Here is an 18,948-nt window from a genome sequence, read left to right on the forward strand (position 1 = left end):
CAACGCTCTGCACAACAGAACGAAACACTGCCGGCCCTGTGCCATCCTCGCAATTGTTCCTAATTCTGAGCCACTGGGTCCATCCTTCTTGTTGAAGCCCTTCCTCTGTCGCTGCCCCTCTACTTTACCAAGCATGATGTCCTTCCGCGGGGACTGAGCTCTCCTGACAACATGCCCAAAGCATAAGAGGGGGTTTCCAAAAATGTGCAAAACTGCATCATAATTTAATTACATGTCCCATGATTTTTGTAATCTTCCTCATATTTACTTAGATATGTTATGTACATGTATTAACACTATGATAAACCTTCAAAACAGTTTCATTCATATTTTTAATTTGATAATTTAATGTAACACATTTTTTAAGTTGATAATGTTATGTAAATGTTTATCTTTGTTATAACAAAACCATAGACATTAACTCAATGACCTTAAGACACAGTGCCACTTTATGAGGAAGAATAGAATTGCCCCATGGGGTATTTGAGACAGTAAATCTTTAAAGAAACAAATGGCCTCATTTTTCTCCTCAGGAGTGGCTGGTGGATTTGAACCATTGACCTTTTAGTTAGCACGCTAATGCTTAGCCCACTGAGCCAGCAGGGATCCTGTATTATATTATAGGTTTGGGCTTTATTTTTTTACTTTATCATTGTGAGAATGTCATATCCATTAAAACATGCGCCAAATCAAAAGTCTCTTTTTTGTTGTTTTTAATCAATTTATTGAGGGCACTTAGAGCTCTTATAGCAATCCATACATCCATTGTGCCAAGCATATTCGTACATATGTTGCCATCATCCTTTCCAAAACATTTCCTTTCTACTTGAGCCCTAAGTATCAGCTCCCAATTTTTTCCTCCCTCTCCCACCTTCCTTTTCTCATGAGCCCTTAATAATGTATAAATTATTATTATTTTCATATCGCACACCAACCACTGCATCCCTTCACCCACTTTTCTGTTGTTCAGTACACCCTGGGGTGGGGTCTTATACATCAATCATTGTGATCCGGTCTTCCTTTCTATCTCCTCCCCACTCCCCACCATCTTCCCTTTACCCTTGTGGTATCACTACTCTCATTATTGGTCCTGAGGGGTTTATCTGTCCTGGATTCCCTGTGTTGAGAGCTCTTATCTGTACCCATGTACATGCTCTGGTTTAGCCAGATTTGTAAGGTAGAATTGGGGTCATAATAGTTGGGGGGAAGAAGCATTAGAGAACTAGAAGAATGTTGTATGTTTCATCAGTGCTATACTGCACCCTGGTGGCTCATTCCTTCCTTGTGACCCTTCTGTGAGGGAATGTCCAATTGTCTACAGATGGGCTTTGGGTCCTCCCCTCTTTTGCATCAAGATGATTGATTGTTCTAGATCTTTGATGCCTGATACCTGATCCCATGGACACCTCATGATCACAATGATGTGCTTCTTCCATGTGGGCTTTGTTGCTTCTCAGCTAGATGGCCGTTTATTTATCTTCCAACCTTTAAGACCCCAGAGGCTATACCTTTTTATAACTGGGCACCATCAGCTTTCTTAACCACATTTGCTTATGCACCCATTTTGTTATAGCAATCATGTCAAAGGGTGAATATCACAGAATTCCAGGTTATTAGATCAAAGTGTTCTTGTTGAGGGAGTACTTGAGTATAATATATGTGCATAGATCTATGTCCCTATCATTATATAAAATATATTTACATATGTTCATTCCTGTATTTATACCTCTAAAAATGTCCTTTGCCTCCTAGTTCTTCACTCTATTTCCTTTTACTTGTCCCACTATCATGTTTGACCTTCATTCGGCTTTCATTAATTCCTCTTGCCTACATTGCACTTGATCAAGCCCCACCAGGTAGTCTATGCCCTCCTCACCATTGATTTTAGATCACTTGTTGTTCCCTTGTCCTTGGGTTTGTTGGCTCCCCACCCCCATGTTCCTTTCTCCCACCTCCCCTTCTCCCGTATCCCCCTGGAACCATTGGTCCCATTCTTTTCATCTCCAAATTATTTATCCCACCTACTTATCTAGTTAGACATGCAAAAACAAAGCAAAACAAAACAACAAAAAGAAAAGTCTATAAATAGTTCCAGGTGTATCTGTTGACCTTTATGAATATTTTCTGATAAAGTCTGATGAGGTGCCGCACTCTTCCCCAAAATCTATTTTGGTGATTCCTCAGGGACTTTATTGCTTTGCTCCCCTTGCTGCTCTGTTGCACTCCCTTCGTGTTTCACCCAGATGTGTCTCTCCCCACTCTGTAGGGCTAAGGATCAATGAGGGAATATCATGTCTGGTGGTGGGGCCAGCCCTATGGTCCTCTCTGTGCATTGCCTGCTCTGAGCTGGAATATCATCCTTGGGGCTTGGTGGACCAGGAAGCATTCCACTCTCTCTTTGTCTCTCCTTCCCTCTTAGTTTGCTACCCAGTGTGCTGAGAAGATGAGCCCCTCTCCCTGTGCTGTAGCTTAAGTGCTGTCCTCTGTAGTACATTATTCTGGGGAAGGGGTCCACATAGTTGAGATTGGGGCCAGCCCACAGACCTCTCTATTGATTCACTACTTCATACTAGCATGTCGCTTTCATGTCTTAGCACAGCAGGTTGAGGTCGTGTCCCTCTCTCCCTTCCTGTAGAGATATAAACAATACCTTCCCATTGGGTGGGTTAGTGCCCTGTTCCCTCACTGCCCATGTCCTTTTTTTTCCTCCCCTCCTTTTTAGTTAACTTCCCTATGTATCCCTGGGTTGGGTCTGACTCTTGCTCTAGTGCCTGGACCTTGCCCCAGGAATGTATGCATATGTATAAATTTAGTGGCATTTATCATGTTCTTTGATACATTCTCATTTCCTTAATTGTTCTTCATTCATGAATAGCACTCATTGTGCCATATGTTTTCTATGTAATCTTTCACTTGGCTCTTATCAATTTGACTCCCAAAATGCAATGTTAAATGCCAGCAAGTTTATTCTGACTCATAACACGCCTGTACACAATGGGAAAGATCACTATATTGCACCATACTCACTATTTTTGTAATTTCTGAGCCCAGTGTTTTAGCTACTTTGTCAATTTATCTCTGAGAGGTTCTTTCTCTTTTTCTGTTTACCCTTAACTCTATCAAGCATGATGTCTTTCTCCAAGGACTAATTCCTTCTGATTAATATGTCTGCCCAAAGCACTTGCAGCGGTCTTTCCTCCTCCCTTGCAGAATTCTGGATGTGCTTCAGAATAGATTTATTTGTTATTCTGGCAGCCTAGGTTTCTCTGGGAAAATAGAGACTCATTGAGTTTCATATGGCAGTTTGTGAGCTTTTTTGACCCCAGAGACCTTGCAGGGGTTGAGGTGGTGGAACAGAAGCATATAGCTTGAACTTATCCTGTATTCTTCATCAATATTATAATTCTAAAGCATCATACTTCTTTGATCTTCCTTATTAATTGTCCAGTTTTACATGCCTCTTGGGGGATTGGAAAAAATCACGACTAGGATCATGTACACCTTAGTTATCAAAGTGATTCCATATAGATAGTTCTCTTAAAAATGCTCATAGCAGATATTTTTTACTAATAATCATAAATTCATCTTCTGTTTAAGAGAACATCAGGAAATATTTTTGGTTTAAGTTTTAAAGATTATCTGAGGGCAGTAGTTACAAGAGTTCAAGACCCAGACCCAGTTTTAAGACCCAGTTTTAAGACCAGAATATTGGCAGTGGATTAGGAAATAGAGCAGAAATATGAACCGTCTTATTCAAAAAATTAACCGGGTGTTCTATGAAATGATGACCTTAAACCTCCATGTGAAAGAACCAAGCCCATCTCGGTTTGTTATACATTTTTGGGTACAGTTTTACCATGTTCAAGCATCCTCAGCAGCTACTCTTTTGCTGTGGTTGTGGTTGTGAATATATAAATCACACAACTTTTTTCTATTCAAATTTTTCCATATGAAAAATATATTTACAGCCATCATAATACTATTCTGTACAGTTCTACTCTTAATCGGTGAGATTTCCCCCCATCAACCTTCTTTGTAGACCTCAGTCCCACCCCTCAAAACAGGGAAGACTTACCCCTGTACGAAAGTCTCATCTTTGTCCTGCATTGCAGCTAGTAGTTTCTGACTGCTGACTTTGCAGTTAGTAGCCCAGAATATAACCACTAAGCCACCAGGGATCCTAATCCTCCCAATCTTAGTAACTAGTAGATTTTTGGTTCACATACATTTGCCTTTTCTTGTGTTTTTATAAAGTGGAGCCATACAATATTTGTCCTTTTTAAAAAATCTGAATTCCAATATCTGTAGAAGAACTAAACTCATTGAGTTATGTTTATAAGTTAAATAATATAGAGCAATGTAAAGAATAATTATAGATGAATTCATTAAAATGGGTGAATCTCAAAACTGAATGTTAAGTAGAAAGTATATACACCTACTCCTCACTTACGAACTATCCTATTATGTTATTTTATGTTTATGAATAGTGAAAAATCTGACCACTTTGACACTAACAACATACGTCGGGCACTAACAGATAGCAGAATGGAGAGTTAGAGTTATGCTGGCTGTGATAGTTAAAGATTTTGTGTCAACCTGGCTGTGCTATGTCAGTAGTTGGCAGTAATGGAGTGATGGAATTTGGTAGTTGTATGATGATATAGCCATGTCATGTTGATGTAGTGGTAATGCATTGGGCTGTGATTCTCCTGATCAGCAGTTCAAAACGAGAAAGACTGTGCTTTCTACTCCAGTGAACAGTTATAGTCCCTGAAACCCACAGGGGGCATCTATGACTCAGCAGTGAAATGATGGCAGTGAGTTTGGGTTTTTGGTTTCATGATGATGTAGTATGTTCCATTTATTGATCTGATGTGGTTATCCTCCATTTCTGCTTAATGATCTGGTTTTCTTGAATACAATCATGTGAGTAAGTGAAGAATGAGTCTTGAGCTGAAAAATATATATTGCATAACGCACCCAATCAGCAAGTGATAAAATATATACAGAGAGGTAAGGCAATAAGGACAAAATTATTAGTATAGTAATTATTTCTGTGAGAGAAAAGTTGGCACAAGAAATTAACTGGTGCATTAAGAATGCATATTTCTAATGATATTATTATTTGTACCTATATATGTAATTCATTTACAAATTGTGAGCTTAAAATATTAAAATACATGGCAGAGTTGTTCTCTGTCTCATATATTTTTATAATTGTATTATAAAATATTTGAGGAGTCCTGCTGGCATAGTGAATATGTGTTGAAATGCTAACTGAAAGTTCAGCAGTTTTAAACCACAAGCCACTTGATAGGAAAAAGACAGTATTCTACTCCTATAAACAGTCTCTAAAAGCCACAGGGGGTAGTTGGCATCCACTGAAAGACAATTTGTTTGGTTTTTTTTTTTTTTTGGTTTATTAAAATACTTTCATAGATTTTGAGTTTTAATGCATTACTTTAAAATACTCTAACCAACCTTTTAGTCACAGTCTGTTCTATCTTTCACAATAGCTAAATATTGGTGAATTATCTTAATCTAGTCTAGTTATCTTAAACAAAATTAGAAGACCGCATTCATACATTATCCATGCAATTAGAATTATGATGATTAAGCAATGCTTATAAAGTTGGCCACATGCATTTTGATACAGCCATTAACGAGGACACCAGTAGATAAATCGACCTGCGACCAGCTTGACTGAGCAGTAATATGCAATTTCTCCTCTTTAACATGTGGCATCATGAAATGTAACCTGGAAGCTATTTAGGACAATGTGCTAAAATGTTTCCTATAGTAACTTTGGGTAAACCAGCATGCTTAATTTGTTTTAACTCTTTTACCGAATAATCTATTTTTCTCACCAGACAAAAATATTTATGATGCTTTGAAAGATTATCCTAGTGTCAACAGTTTTATTACTAAAATAACAATTAACTCACTCTGATTTAACAGTAGCAATTAATGCTCGTACCAGTTTAACTTAATCAAGAGTTGTACCTTACCCTAAGCAAATCATTTTACTCAAAAAAGAGAAGAATTAATGTCTTATGTCTTTTGCTACCTATAAAATAACACACTCCATAAGCTTAATATCAGAACAAAGTAGTCTGGGATGCAGTTACATCTATATATGTATGCAATATAAATTAATTGCATTTTCTAAACACAGTATATACGAGATTCTGTGAAATTGATACTCTTTTATCTTGACATAATTCACGGACCATATATATAAGAGTTTCCTATGAGAACTATGGAAACACAAAACAACACAATCACACAATCAAAATTCATGTTAACTGTGTGTATTTTGTAATAAATAGACAGGAGCAATATTACAAATAACAATGAGACTTAAATGAGTTGTCTGAAAAGAAAGTGTTTGATCTTGAAAGAGCTGCATTTGTGAGCTGACAGTTTGTACACTGGATGAAGACAGAATATCTGAGATTATGGAGATCACGGATGCGGAAAGCTATGAAATAATTTGAACCCACTGTAGAGGCATCTCAGAAGACAGGCCTGAAAATCCTCTTCTGACAGCCCATGAAACCACCGTATGGTGCACATAAAGCCACCGTCATTTGGGATTACTGTAATGGCAACTAACACAACAGCAATCTAGTGAATTAAAAACTGGGTCGAGTTCTGCCTTTACGAACTTTTGAGTTTAGCCAGCAAGCAATAAGGTCTTTGATACAGTAGTAACATTTTATATCATCTTGTGAAAACATCAAGAGTACCAAGACTACCTCTCTTTATAATGACTTTAATATGATTGTTGTGATTTGATTTTAATACAGAATTGCCTTACCATCTATTTCACTTCACTCTATCGATAACTCATAAACTTAAGTATTCTATGTAATTCTTAATTAAAAATTTCCACATTTTTCTCTCCACCGGGGACAAAAGAAAAGTGAACAAATAAAAATGTTTCTATAATCTCATAACCATGAACTGCCATTAAAACAAAACGACCAACCAAACAGATCTGCTCCTGTAAGGCAAAACAACCTCATCTACCTTGGACATGTTTATCAGGAGAGACTAGTCCTTGGAGATGGACATATGGAGGGGCAGCGAAAAGAAAGAGGCCCTGATGAGATGGACGGCCAGAGTCGCTGCAGCAGTATGTCCAACATCAGAATACTGTGAGGCTGGTGCAGGAGCGAGCGCATTTCCTACCAATGTACATTGTGGGGTCATCATGAGTCCGAACCGACTCACCCGCACCTAACAGTATAACTTCATGAAGAAGTGTAAATCACAGAATTATGTTTTAAAAGCATATTTCTTTATTTCCCTGAGTGAATCTTACAAATAATAATAAAACTTACTAACAAAATATTGATCAGAATGTTGTGAGTGACAGTGATACTGAGAAACATTTTAGCAGTTATTGCAGAAGTAGGAAAATGAACGTCTCATTTGTAGTACATACTGTCTTCCATTTGTAATACTTGTGAAAAATGTGTTTCCTAAAGTTCTTAGGAGATTATACAGCTTGTGTCAGTATGCCAAGAAATGCTAATACTCAAGTTATCATCACAGCTATTTCCTTGAACTTTTATTGAAAAAACTCTAGAATGGACTAGAACATAATTTAAACATGTAGTATGAAGCACAAGGTGTGTTGGTTGCATAATCGTTCCACATTAGACTGGTAATTTCAAGGTCAGCTATTTGAAACCACCAGCTGCCTTACAGGAGAAAAACAAGGCTTTCTACTCCCAAAAGAGTTCAGAAGCCCAGTCTAAAGGGTTGCTATGAATCATATTGACTCAACCGTGAGTTTGAGATTTGTAGTATGAAGCACACATTTAAATGAAAGTTTTAAAAGTCCAGTATATCACGTATTGCCCAAAGAATGGTCATAATAAATAAAAACAAAATAAGATGGTATTAGCAAGTAAAGAACATCGCTGGCACTGTTGGGTACCCTAATTGCTCGATCTCAGGTCAGCGTTTAAAACCCACCAGCATTGACACTAGAGGAAAAGAAGGCTTTCCGCTGCTATGAAAATGGACAGCCTCAGAAACCCTCTGTAGGGTCTCGGAGTCAGAGTGAATTCTCTGGTAGTATGTTTCCAGAGAGGGGCTAAGTAATTATAGAGATAGATGGAGCGGAAACTTCCTCATGTGCACACATGCATATGCATACACAGATATCAACACTTGTTTGCATTTTAAATCTACATAAATGGTTTCTATAGAGCATGTATATATGTATGTACATATATGCTATATAATATGTATTTGATATAGATATATAAGTCTGTATACATATTAATTTAGATATATAAGTAGAAAATTGCTTTTTTGAAGGTCTTTGAAAAATCCCTTATATAAATAGATTGTTTTAAATACACTGTAATGTAATAGATTGTAAATCCATTAAAATTTCTATTTAAATTTCTACAAATTATAATGTATGTTAGATTATGAAAAATAATATCTGCTTTTATATTGAGAAATAAAGCAGGTTTTATGCTCTCCTTGGAGAATTGTGGTTCAAAGAGAATAGGAAAGATTGAGTAAAAAGATATTTATTCAATTTTATTTAAAAACTGTACTTAATATTTATTTGTAACACTATTTGGGGGAAACACTTTTCTAATTTTAATGCAGAAATTAAATGGTTATTTATTTAACATGTTTGAAAATATTTACCAAAATATTTAATTACATACTAAATTTAACATATTCTAATTTACTGATCTTGAGACAGTAAGGGTCCCAATTCATTGTCCTTTATTTGCCTTTTCAAGTATAAGATTTTCTTTTTACCTTAACTCACAAAATATCACTTAATTTTGTGCACTGGTCTACTAAGTGAAAGATCAGCAGTTCAAATCCATCAGAAAGATGTGGCAGGCAGCTTCCTGAAATGAACAGCTCTGGAAATCCTATGGGATGGCTTAATTTACATTGTAGGATCTTTATATATCTGAATTGACTTCAGTCCAGTGGGTTGCAAATTGTGATAACTCCTTTAGACTTCAAAATTATTTTTCATGCATAGTACAATTGTGGCTATGAACAATAGCCAGAATCTAAGAATGATACAAAGCAACATATGAGCAAGCACAACAATAAATGTTGCTTTCATAGATTCAAATCACAGGTATACTTAATAAGTGATAGTGAAATAAGTTAAAGTATTGATGAAGTATAGTATCATAATGAAAATGTTGTGTAATGTACTATGTTCTCATGGAAAGAAAATTCTTTGTAACCGTGACTACTGGTGGAGGATTACTTGAGATATGTTTAAGTCTGTGTGTTTTTCTCATATTTTAATGAGGGATTTCTAAATTTGGACACTCACTCAGTTATTAAAATCAAGGGGGAATCTTTGCAGATTAAGTCCTGCCACTCTATTTCTCCAAGTGCATGAGAAATAAATGACTAAGAGGATAATGCATCAATAGGCATTGAGAAGTTTTTCAAATGATTCTTAGAAAAAGGTGCCTTTCCTTTTTTTAACCCTCGTTTATTAAAAATATTTATATCTCCCCAAATCATTGTACTATCTGTCAAAATAGTGGATAAGATAATAGGATAAATCATTATAATAGAACAAAACCAGTTAGTAAATATTTCCACTATATGAGACATCATCCAACCTGTATTCACAGAGGGAAGACCCCGTTTGAGACAAATCAATATTTACTCACAATTTTATCACTGAATTATAGTTTAGTTATGGTAAAATTCTCAAGTCTTAGAGATTTTCTAATCTCCTGTGGTAAAAAGGCAATTCTTTTTCTCATGCTTTTATCCATAAACCTGCTGTAAAGAAAGAAGCCACCTACTTATCAACCTTGTGTTTTTAGAAGTCCATGTGTTTCCACATTCTTTTCGAGTTAAGCCCTTCTGCTTCAATGTCACCCAAAAAGGAAAAAGAAACCGAGATAGAAAAACCTTTTATTCACATGATGTTCTCAATTTGCATTTCTCAAATGATATTCATTAGTTATTTAAAATAGATCACATACATTATATAAGTTACTATTTTGCATACCACACCACAATAAAATATGCTCAGGATTATAAAAGGAGAATATTTGAAGTTTATGAGTTAATATATATAGCTCCATGCATAAAATGTATGAAATTTAAAAGCACACTTTGAAGTTGTAATGCATATATTTTTATCAGCATATCAAGTCACTGCTTTTAGAATCTGCACATTTAGATTTTCAAGAGGGAACGATGAATGCCTATTTATAGATGATGTTGCGGTGATGATATTGAGAAAATAATGAATGATAGGTTCATGGACTCTGATTTAATACGTTTAAAGAGCATCATGAATTTTATGACTACTTGATAGTATGTTACATGTTAACAACAACAACAAAAAAGGAACAGATGAAAGACCAGAAAAATTCACTGCCAGCAATAAAAGAAAGAAATCCTGGCTTACTGCTTTATAGTTCCCCTTCAACAACATGTCAACACCTTTCCTCACCGCCCGAGATTCAATCTGAATTAATGCACAATGCATTAAGAAGAGAAATAAACAGACAGAAAACAAGAATTTAAGAAATAAAGTTGGAATTTTCAAAAATCATTATGTAAAAAATATGTATTTCTCTACTTATGGTTAAGTATTTTATTATGAGATTGAATCTTAGTGTTTGTTAACTCATACAAATTCTAATAAATGAAAAATAAAATATATTTTATGATACAATTCTAAATTTTAAAAGTTCTACAATAAATCAGTCATTAATATATACAGTGTAGCTCGAGAAACCTAGGGTCACTTGATTAGAGGCTATCAAATGAAGAGGCCTGCTTGTATTGCTTTGTTAATTTTATAAGAAATTCTGTATGTAGAAACAATAAAGATTCAGTATAATTGAAACAAACAACATTTAGATATCATATAGCATGTGGTATATTACTTGCCTGAAAAAAAATACTATGATGTCTTTAAAGAAGTTGAATGTCATATGTAATATAAATCATTCTTTGCACCATCATTTTATTACCAGCCTAAGAGTTGGCTTGTTTTATATTTAAACATAAAAGAAAATATGAGCATTAGATTTCAAGGTGGGAATTATAGATACAGATACCAAGTGGTTTTAAACACAGAATTTTAATTTTAATGCATTTCATTATGAATAGTGTACATGGAAAAAGTAATTTGTTAACATAGTGTCTTCAAATGTGTTTTGAAAGCTTATTTTACTTTTAACATAACTCGTAGGCTCTTGAAATTGTGAAAACTATAGGCGAAACATGTTCATCATCGTGCTTGGTAGAGTGGTGGCAAAAAAGAGGGAGCCCCTGAAGGAGATGGGTTGGCACAGTGGCCGCAGCGATGTTCTCGAACAGAACGATTGTGAGGATGGCACAGGATTGGGCTGTATCGTGTTCTGTTGACTTTGTGGCAGCTCGGAATAGAAAGCGACTCAATGCCCCCCTAAGAGCATCAACAGAACAATGCTCTTCATGTCTTTGAGTTGGTCTGATGCCTGGCGACCCAGTGCACAGCATCATGAAGCACTGCCCGGGTCTGCACCACTTCACAATCAGTATTGTACCAGCCATCTCATGGGATTTCTTACTCTTTTTTTGACTATTTGTGACGCATGCTGCCCTTCTAAAGGTACTGATCTTCTCTGACAGGAACTTCACATATAAGAGGAACGCTCACCGTCCTCACTGCTAAGGAATATGCAGGCTGTGATTCTTGCACGACGCGTGTCTTTGTTCTTCTGGAGACGCGTGGTATACGTGATACTTTTTTTTTCCAACACCATAATTCATAAACATCACTTTTCTGTATTCCTTATACATTATACAGTTTTTTATAGGCATATGAGCTTACTGAAAATTACAAGACTTAAATCAGGTGCACCTTGACTCTCAAGTTGACATGTTTGCTTTTGAACACTTTTAACAGACCTTTTGCAGCAAATATGCCCAATGTAATAGTACAACACCTCATTTCTTGATGGCTGACACCATGGCTGCTGGTTGTGGATGCAAGTAAAATGAAGCCCTGAGAAGTGTGCTTTCTCTGTTTATCACAATGTTGCTTCTTGGTCTGATTGTGAGGAATTTTGTATTTTATGCTGAGATATAATTCGTACAGAGGGGGGTACTCTTTTATAATCCGCACTAAATGCTTCAATTCCTCTTCACTTTCAGTAAGAAAGATTGTGTAATCTGCACAGTGCAGGCTCCTGAGCCTTTTCAATTAGGATGCCATGTTCTTTTTCATAAAGTTCAGCTTCTTAGATTATTTGCTAAACATGTGGATTGAATAGAGAAAGTAAAATATTATGAGTCTGATGTATATCCTTCCTGATTTTGTTTAAACCACAAAGTAGCCCCTTGTTCTATTGGGATGACTGCCTCTCCACCTATATACAGATTCTCCATGAGAAAATGAACTGTTCTTTAATTCTCATTCCTCACAATGTCATCCATATTTTTAATTATTCACATTTTTGGTGTCCTTGAATAATCAAGGAAACATAGGTCGACATATTTCCAGTATACTCTGCTTTCATCCAAAAAGACGCCATAGTTTTTCCAAGAGAGCAAATCTTTACCTGAGTAGACGCCACAGCAAGTGGTGGGTTCTAATGTCAACCTTCAAGTTCACATCTAATGCTTACCTCTGCCACACAAGGGCTCCTCTTATGTATTACAATAATGAATAATTATCCAGGCACCTTCATCGCATGTTTGGTCCATTTTAGATTACAGAAGTTAGGGGAAAGCTGCAATTTGTTCACCTTTGTAATTATTGGTTGGTACAAATTTGAATAATAGAAATATTAACTCTCCTTCTTTTGAGGCATAGAGCATATGACTGTTGGGTTTAAAATTGCCAGTCTGAGTCCTTTTGCATCTGATGAATGACTGGAAAGTGTATGGGCAAGCATTCCATTTCATAATTTACAGCTTCCAAGTTTTCTAGATTCATAGTTCTCACATTCCATGTGCCAATTATCAACGATTGTTTGTAGCCATTCCTTCTGATTTTGAGTTGTACCTCATTCTTCTCATTGTGAATCAATTTGAGTTGTAGAAAAATAACAGCTAATGATTTTAATTATAATGGTAACAATTGCTAGTATGAATAGATTGTTTTATATACCCCAGATACTGTTGTAATATATTTTCAGCTCATTTAAATCTAATGGCAGCATGGAGGTAGCTGCTTCTGATTTACATAGAAGGGAAATGAGGTATTTACTAGTGTAAAATTTGCCCAAGATCAACAGCTAGTTAGTGGAAAATCCAGGTTTTAAATCTAAACCTTGTATTTTCTTACTTTAACTAACTATTCTTCAGCAAGCAAATTCTTAATGATAACTCATCATGAATGAAAGTGCTAAAGTTGAGAGATATTATATACTGTGCTCAAGATCACACAATGGAATGCCTTATTGCAAAATTACCTCACTATGTAACACCATCATAGTCAGCATTATTTTCACCTCCCCTCTCGGCTTCTGGTACTGCCATTTACATTGTTAATGATCAAAAGAGAGAGTAGCTTTTCACTATGGTTATAAATGTGAAATACTGAACAGCAAGATGGTAAAACATGATAAGTAAGTGTATGTATATAGGGACAAATTATTTATAGCTTTCAGATGCATGCAGTAGTTAAGATTTCTCCATACCAAATGTGCATTTCTATAAATGTTGCCCAAACACTAGAGTCTTCTTTTGGGAATACTCTCATACTATGTTTTAAATATCATATTTATAATACTTAGTTTAAAAAGTAATAATGTTTTTAAAGCCTCTCATGTGAATTGCATAATTCCAGAAAGTGAAAAGATTACACATTTGTTGTTTGTCAAGACATAACATTTTGTGTCATTTTAATATGTTAGTGAATCTGTATGGGAACATGAATATATGTGTGTTCTAAGATTAAGAAGTACTTTATATATTTAAAGGAGGTAAAAGTCTGACACATTCAATTCATATCTAATAACATGTACATGTTACATGAAAATTTAACATGTTATAGCTGTCTCTTACAAGCTATCGGCATTTATTTAAAACTTGTATCTGAATCTTCTACATCATTGCTTTAATAAGTGTTTACATGTGATTATTTGCAATCTACTCAATCCTTGTGTCATTTAATATTCCAATTGAAAATTTGTACTTAAAAAAGATTTTCATTTGTTCATCTCCTTTTTAATCAGATGGCTATTGTTGTAAGGTGCCACCAAGTGGGTCGAAATCATTGAAAACCTATGTGTAATGGAATGAAACACTGCATTCCTGCTATTATATTTTGAACCCATTGCTGTAGAAACTGTGAAATCTCACCGTTCATTGAACTCTTCATCTGGGTGAAGCTATTCCTTTTTCTCACTGACCTTCTGCTCTACCAACGACAGTACCCTTTTCCAGGGTTCTGGTTTCTTTTGATGTCCAAAATAGCTTTAAATACCACATGTCATCAGCATTCAGTAAAATTAATTGGCAGCATTCAGGATATAATTCTTTACACCACCTTTATATATTCTGGTTTTGCATATTGTAAATGCCCTTTTCTATTTATAGGGTCCTCCTGGAGCGACAGGGTCAGAGGGAAGACAAGGTGAAAAAGGTGCTAAGGTCAAGTATACTTTAAGAGATTATGTTTTAATAACTTGGATGTAAATTGGACAAGACATGTTTTACTATTTTTGAGAAAAGAATAAGGTGTGTTTTCTCATTGCTTATATGTCTTTTTCTCAAACAGGGAGAAGCAGGTGCTGAAGGTCCTTCTGGAAAAACTGGTCCAGTTGGTCCCCAGGGCCCAGCTGGCAAATCAGGTCCAGAAGGCCTTCGCGGTATTCCTGGCCCTGTGGTGAGTATCTGTGCTCTGAGATTCTGTGTCTAAAACATTTTATTCCCGAAAATTCTGATTAAAAATATTTATGTTAGCAATTCCTCATAAATTTTATATGAATTTTCTTTTTGTCTTGATATTTTTAACTGGGAAATCATTAAAAGTATCATAAAATCAGATAATCTTCCAAATATTTAAGTATGTCATTTATGTAATGCTCACATGCTAAAATTCCAGCTTGTCAATGAAAAACTAGAAAATATGTTCTAAGAGTAAAGACTATAAATGCTTATATTTATACATTGGGAAAAGCCACAAAGACATATTTGTGGATGTTCTGCAGCTGGTGAAATTCATAGGAGACATTTGTTTTTTTTCTTTCATGCACCTCCATTTTTTTCTTTAAAAATTTTAAAAAATAATTATTTGCTTTATTTTCCCTTTTATATTTTTGAAAAATCAATCATGATTATTTTCTGTAGGGAGAACAAGGGCTTCCTGGAGCTGCAGGTCAAGATGGGCCACCAGGACCTATGGTGAGTATTATTTTTTCTGTGATTTAACAAAAGATATTATTGAACTGAAATTGTTAATAAAGTTTTAGCTTATAAATTGGATTATACTTTAAATATATTCAGGCAAATATATTACTCAATTCCAATAAAAATGTAATCCTAACTAGAAGGTACTTGGAAAATATTCTCTTTGATAGAAGTCCTGTTGTACATTATGTCCATTGGATAGAAAAGACTATTTTCATTCTGAATAAAATGCTGCTGATGGAGCAGCCAGTTCTTTCCCTAATGGGGACAGTTCTCTAGAATCAATGCAATTACACTTGGCTTCCTGGAACTTCATTTAAAAGAGTCGTGTTGGCACAAGTGTATGGTGATGCCTTGACCAAATGAACTGTGCTCATGTGTCAGGTGGGTCAAAAAAGAAAACACTAAATTCCACTGATGATGAAATTATAATTATTATGACACCAAAGCCATGGTAATTATTGTAAACTCTCTCTTCACACAGCATACTTGATACCTGCAACAAAGCATTATATTTTACCTCAAATACTGCTCAGATGCATGGAGTTTATTGTAGCGTACAAGGCTATGCCTACTACAAAAATACTGCCCTGTAAAATCAATTAGTTACCTGGTGATGATTTGTTAATGTTATTAAGTAATGTGTGTTTTTCAAGTCAACTAAGACATCTATTTTACTATGAAGTTTTTACCAGAATGAAAAGGAGCGTATCATGACTATCAACTCTGACACTAGAGTCCCTGAATTCAGTCATAAGCCCTGCCACTTACCTGCTGCATTACTTTGGGGAAAGTGGCTCAACATAAGGCGACTCATCTATAAAAAGGGCATATTATTAGCATCTATCCCATAGGACTTCATGACAATAACTTGTGTTAAATGGAGAGAGTGTTATATTCTATCTCATTGGGTACTTGGTTAAGCAGTTTTTGGTATCCAGATCATTGCTTGATATTATTAGGTACCCGATACAGATTTATTAAATACATTAATTGAATACTTACCAAAGTTTTTGAAAAATAAATTGGTTTGCTTTGCTGGCAAAGTAACTAAAACTGACCTCCGTTATCCATGTGTACTGTCAATAAACATCTTTGCAATGTAAAGCTAATGAAAGGGAAAAGTACAATGAACAAGATACACACTGCAACCGAGTCGAGGGGAAGGAGCTGGCTATGTTAATAGGGGGTCTCTTCAATTCCGTCTTCTTTGTATTTCAAATTTATGAAAATTGTTAAAGAAGTCAAAGTGAGAGTGAATTGAAGATAAAAGGTGGGAGGCAAGGCTGATTAATGAAAGTGTTAAAACTAATAAGAGCTTTCATTAGTCTCTGAAATGTTTCATAGGAAGAGATATCTGTTCCATGACATACTTGCCTTCATTAGATGTGTATTTTCACATCCACATCCAAGTATACACAGGCCTCAGCTTGCTTATCACTGGAATTTTGCATCCACCTGCAGGTTTCTAGAAGCAATACAGAATTTTCTACTAAAACTTTGCAGGTCATCCAAAGTCACAGAGACATCCCTTTTCCTTGAGTCTTAACGATTATTTAGCTTTTCAATAAACACAACTCTCCTCATTATTCCATATTAGCAACTAGGAATTCAAATAGGACAAATAGGGCAATTGAATTCTGTCTCACAAAGCACCCATTACCCACCTAATGATTTGATATGACCTTCTGCAGAAGAATGCCTATTCTTGTCAATATCACACAAGTTTAGATGTAATATAGTATTTCCTTCTTACTTTAAAAAACTTTGTTTATCATGATAAGATTACTGTACTTATACAAGGGTCCTTCAAATATTTTCTGCAGAAAGAAATATTCAATTATCTTTTAATTTCACTTTTCCAACAGTTTTTTTCAAATCTATGCATATATGCAATCATTCGATTTAGATATTTAATATATGGAACTGAATGTTGATGAACAGTTCATGTGAAACATAAAGAAAAACTAGTTACAATAATATGACTACATAAAGTATTGGAATTTTTTCGCTTTTTTCGGCAAATTTCAAATGGGAATAAGAGAATATTTTTAGTAGTAAGAAAAGTAACTAATTAAAAGTAGCTAAACTCTACCCACTGATGCAAAGATAAAAGAACATAATTTAATCATTTAAAAAATAAATATTGTTTGATGTTATATTTAATTGGTGTGTTAAAGCTTTTATTTTGCTTATATATTTTATTTTATATAGTTTGCATATCTATTTTATTTTATATAGTTCACTTATATATTTTATTTTATATAATTGAAAAAATAACGAGTCTTTATCTCTAGACAAGTTTACTGTAGCACTATCATTCCTATCATTATTATTCCTTCATTTCAAAAACCAATACACAAAATATCTGATAACATTTTATTTCAAATCATGGAAGCCTGAATTGAGTAGAATAGATTATTGAAGTCTGGTTTTTTGGGTTTTTTTAATGTCTTCCTGGAAACAAGGTTTAGATGGTTAGCATTGCATAATGATTAAACAACAAAGATTTAAACCACAAAGCATTGCTTTTTCACCAAATGAAATATTATTTTATAATTTGGCTTTCTAATAAAGTATAGGCCTGCAATTTCTTTAAACCTTAATACACTAGAGTTTTGAGATGTATATCAAAGTAAATCTTCTCTAAAGTATAATACTGCAGGGAAAATGTTTGATTGTGTATTCTAGATGGTTAAGATGTATCATCCCTGTTTTCCTTTTTACTTTATTACTTATGAATTATGGATTTCCCTAGAGTGTTTCAATTTACAAAATCCTAAAGAAGAGATAGAAAATATGTACACTGTACTTGAATTAACAATTTCATATGCAAAGCTGATGCTTTTGATCTGTTTCAGGGTCAGAGGTTTATTTAAGACTGTTATCAATATCAGAACTTTACCAATTTATTTTTCCAGCTGATGAAAGTGATAAAAAACAGAGCAGTTTGGCAAATTCTTTCTTAAATATAGTTTAAAATTTCATAAGCTTTTATTAGCTTAGGGGAATTCAAGCTCATTTCCTCCAACTCCCTCCTGAATAATACTTAAATAGACAATTTTAGAATGTGTTACAAATATAAATAAGATCTAGTAGTATATATTTCTCATTAAGCCAGAGAATTAAAATTCCTAGTCTTTTTTTTTTCCATTTGAGCTGATACTATTAAAATCAGCTAAAAAAGCTGAGAGCTATTGACCCAAAGCCTATCTAAACCGAATGGTAATCATAATTACTCTTGGTGTTATGTCCCACTATTTATGCAGTGTTTTGATCTGTCTGTTTCATTCTTTCTCACAATACTATGACCGTGTTCTGATTAGAACACTTCTGTGGATAGACTCAGATAAAATAGATCATTTATTCAAGATTACCCAACCAATGTGTGGTAGATGTGAGCCTGTGAGGGAAACAGTGATTGGAATAGTGATGACCTGCCAGCAACATCCTATCAATTCTTTCATTTGCAGTAAAAGTTCTGCAAAGTGTATCACATGCCAGGAAGAGGTGGAATACAAAATCAGAAGTTGAGAAAGAAAAAAGACTCATCTTAGTCTCATATTC

The 18,948-nt window shown here is 34.8% G+C and overlaps 1 protein-coding gene across 1 annotated transcript in view; it reads left to right on the forward strand.

The window, feature by feature from the left end:
• The window catches only part of COL11A1 (collagen type XI alpha 1 chain), a 227,649-nt gene that overhangs the window by 188,071 nt on the left and 20,630 nt on the right, over positions 1 to 18,948 (forward strand). The window contains exons 53-55 of the mRNA XM_004699558.2: positions 14,569 to 14,622; positions 14,750 to 14,857; positions 15,322 to 15,375. Coding sequence (XP_004699615.1) covers positions 14,569 to 14,622; positions 14,750 to 14,857; positions 15,322 to 15,375 — 216 coding nt within the window. The remainder of the gene's footprint in view (positions 1 to 14,568; positions 14,623 to 14,749; positions 14,858 to 15,321; positions 15,376 to 18,948) is intronic.

Source organism: Echinops telfairi, unplaced genomic scaffold (assembly GCF_000313985.2).
Source record: "Echinops telfairi isolate 266 unplaced genomic scaffold, ASM31398v2 ScPeMD7_443;HRSCAF=831, whole genome shotgun sequence".
Classification (NCBI taxonomy): Eukaryota; Metazoa; Chordata; class Mammalia; order Afrosoricida; family Tenrecidae; genus Echinops; species Echinops telfairi.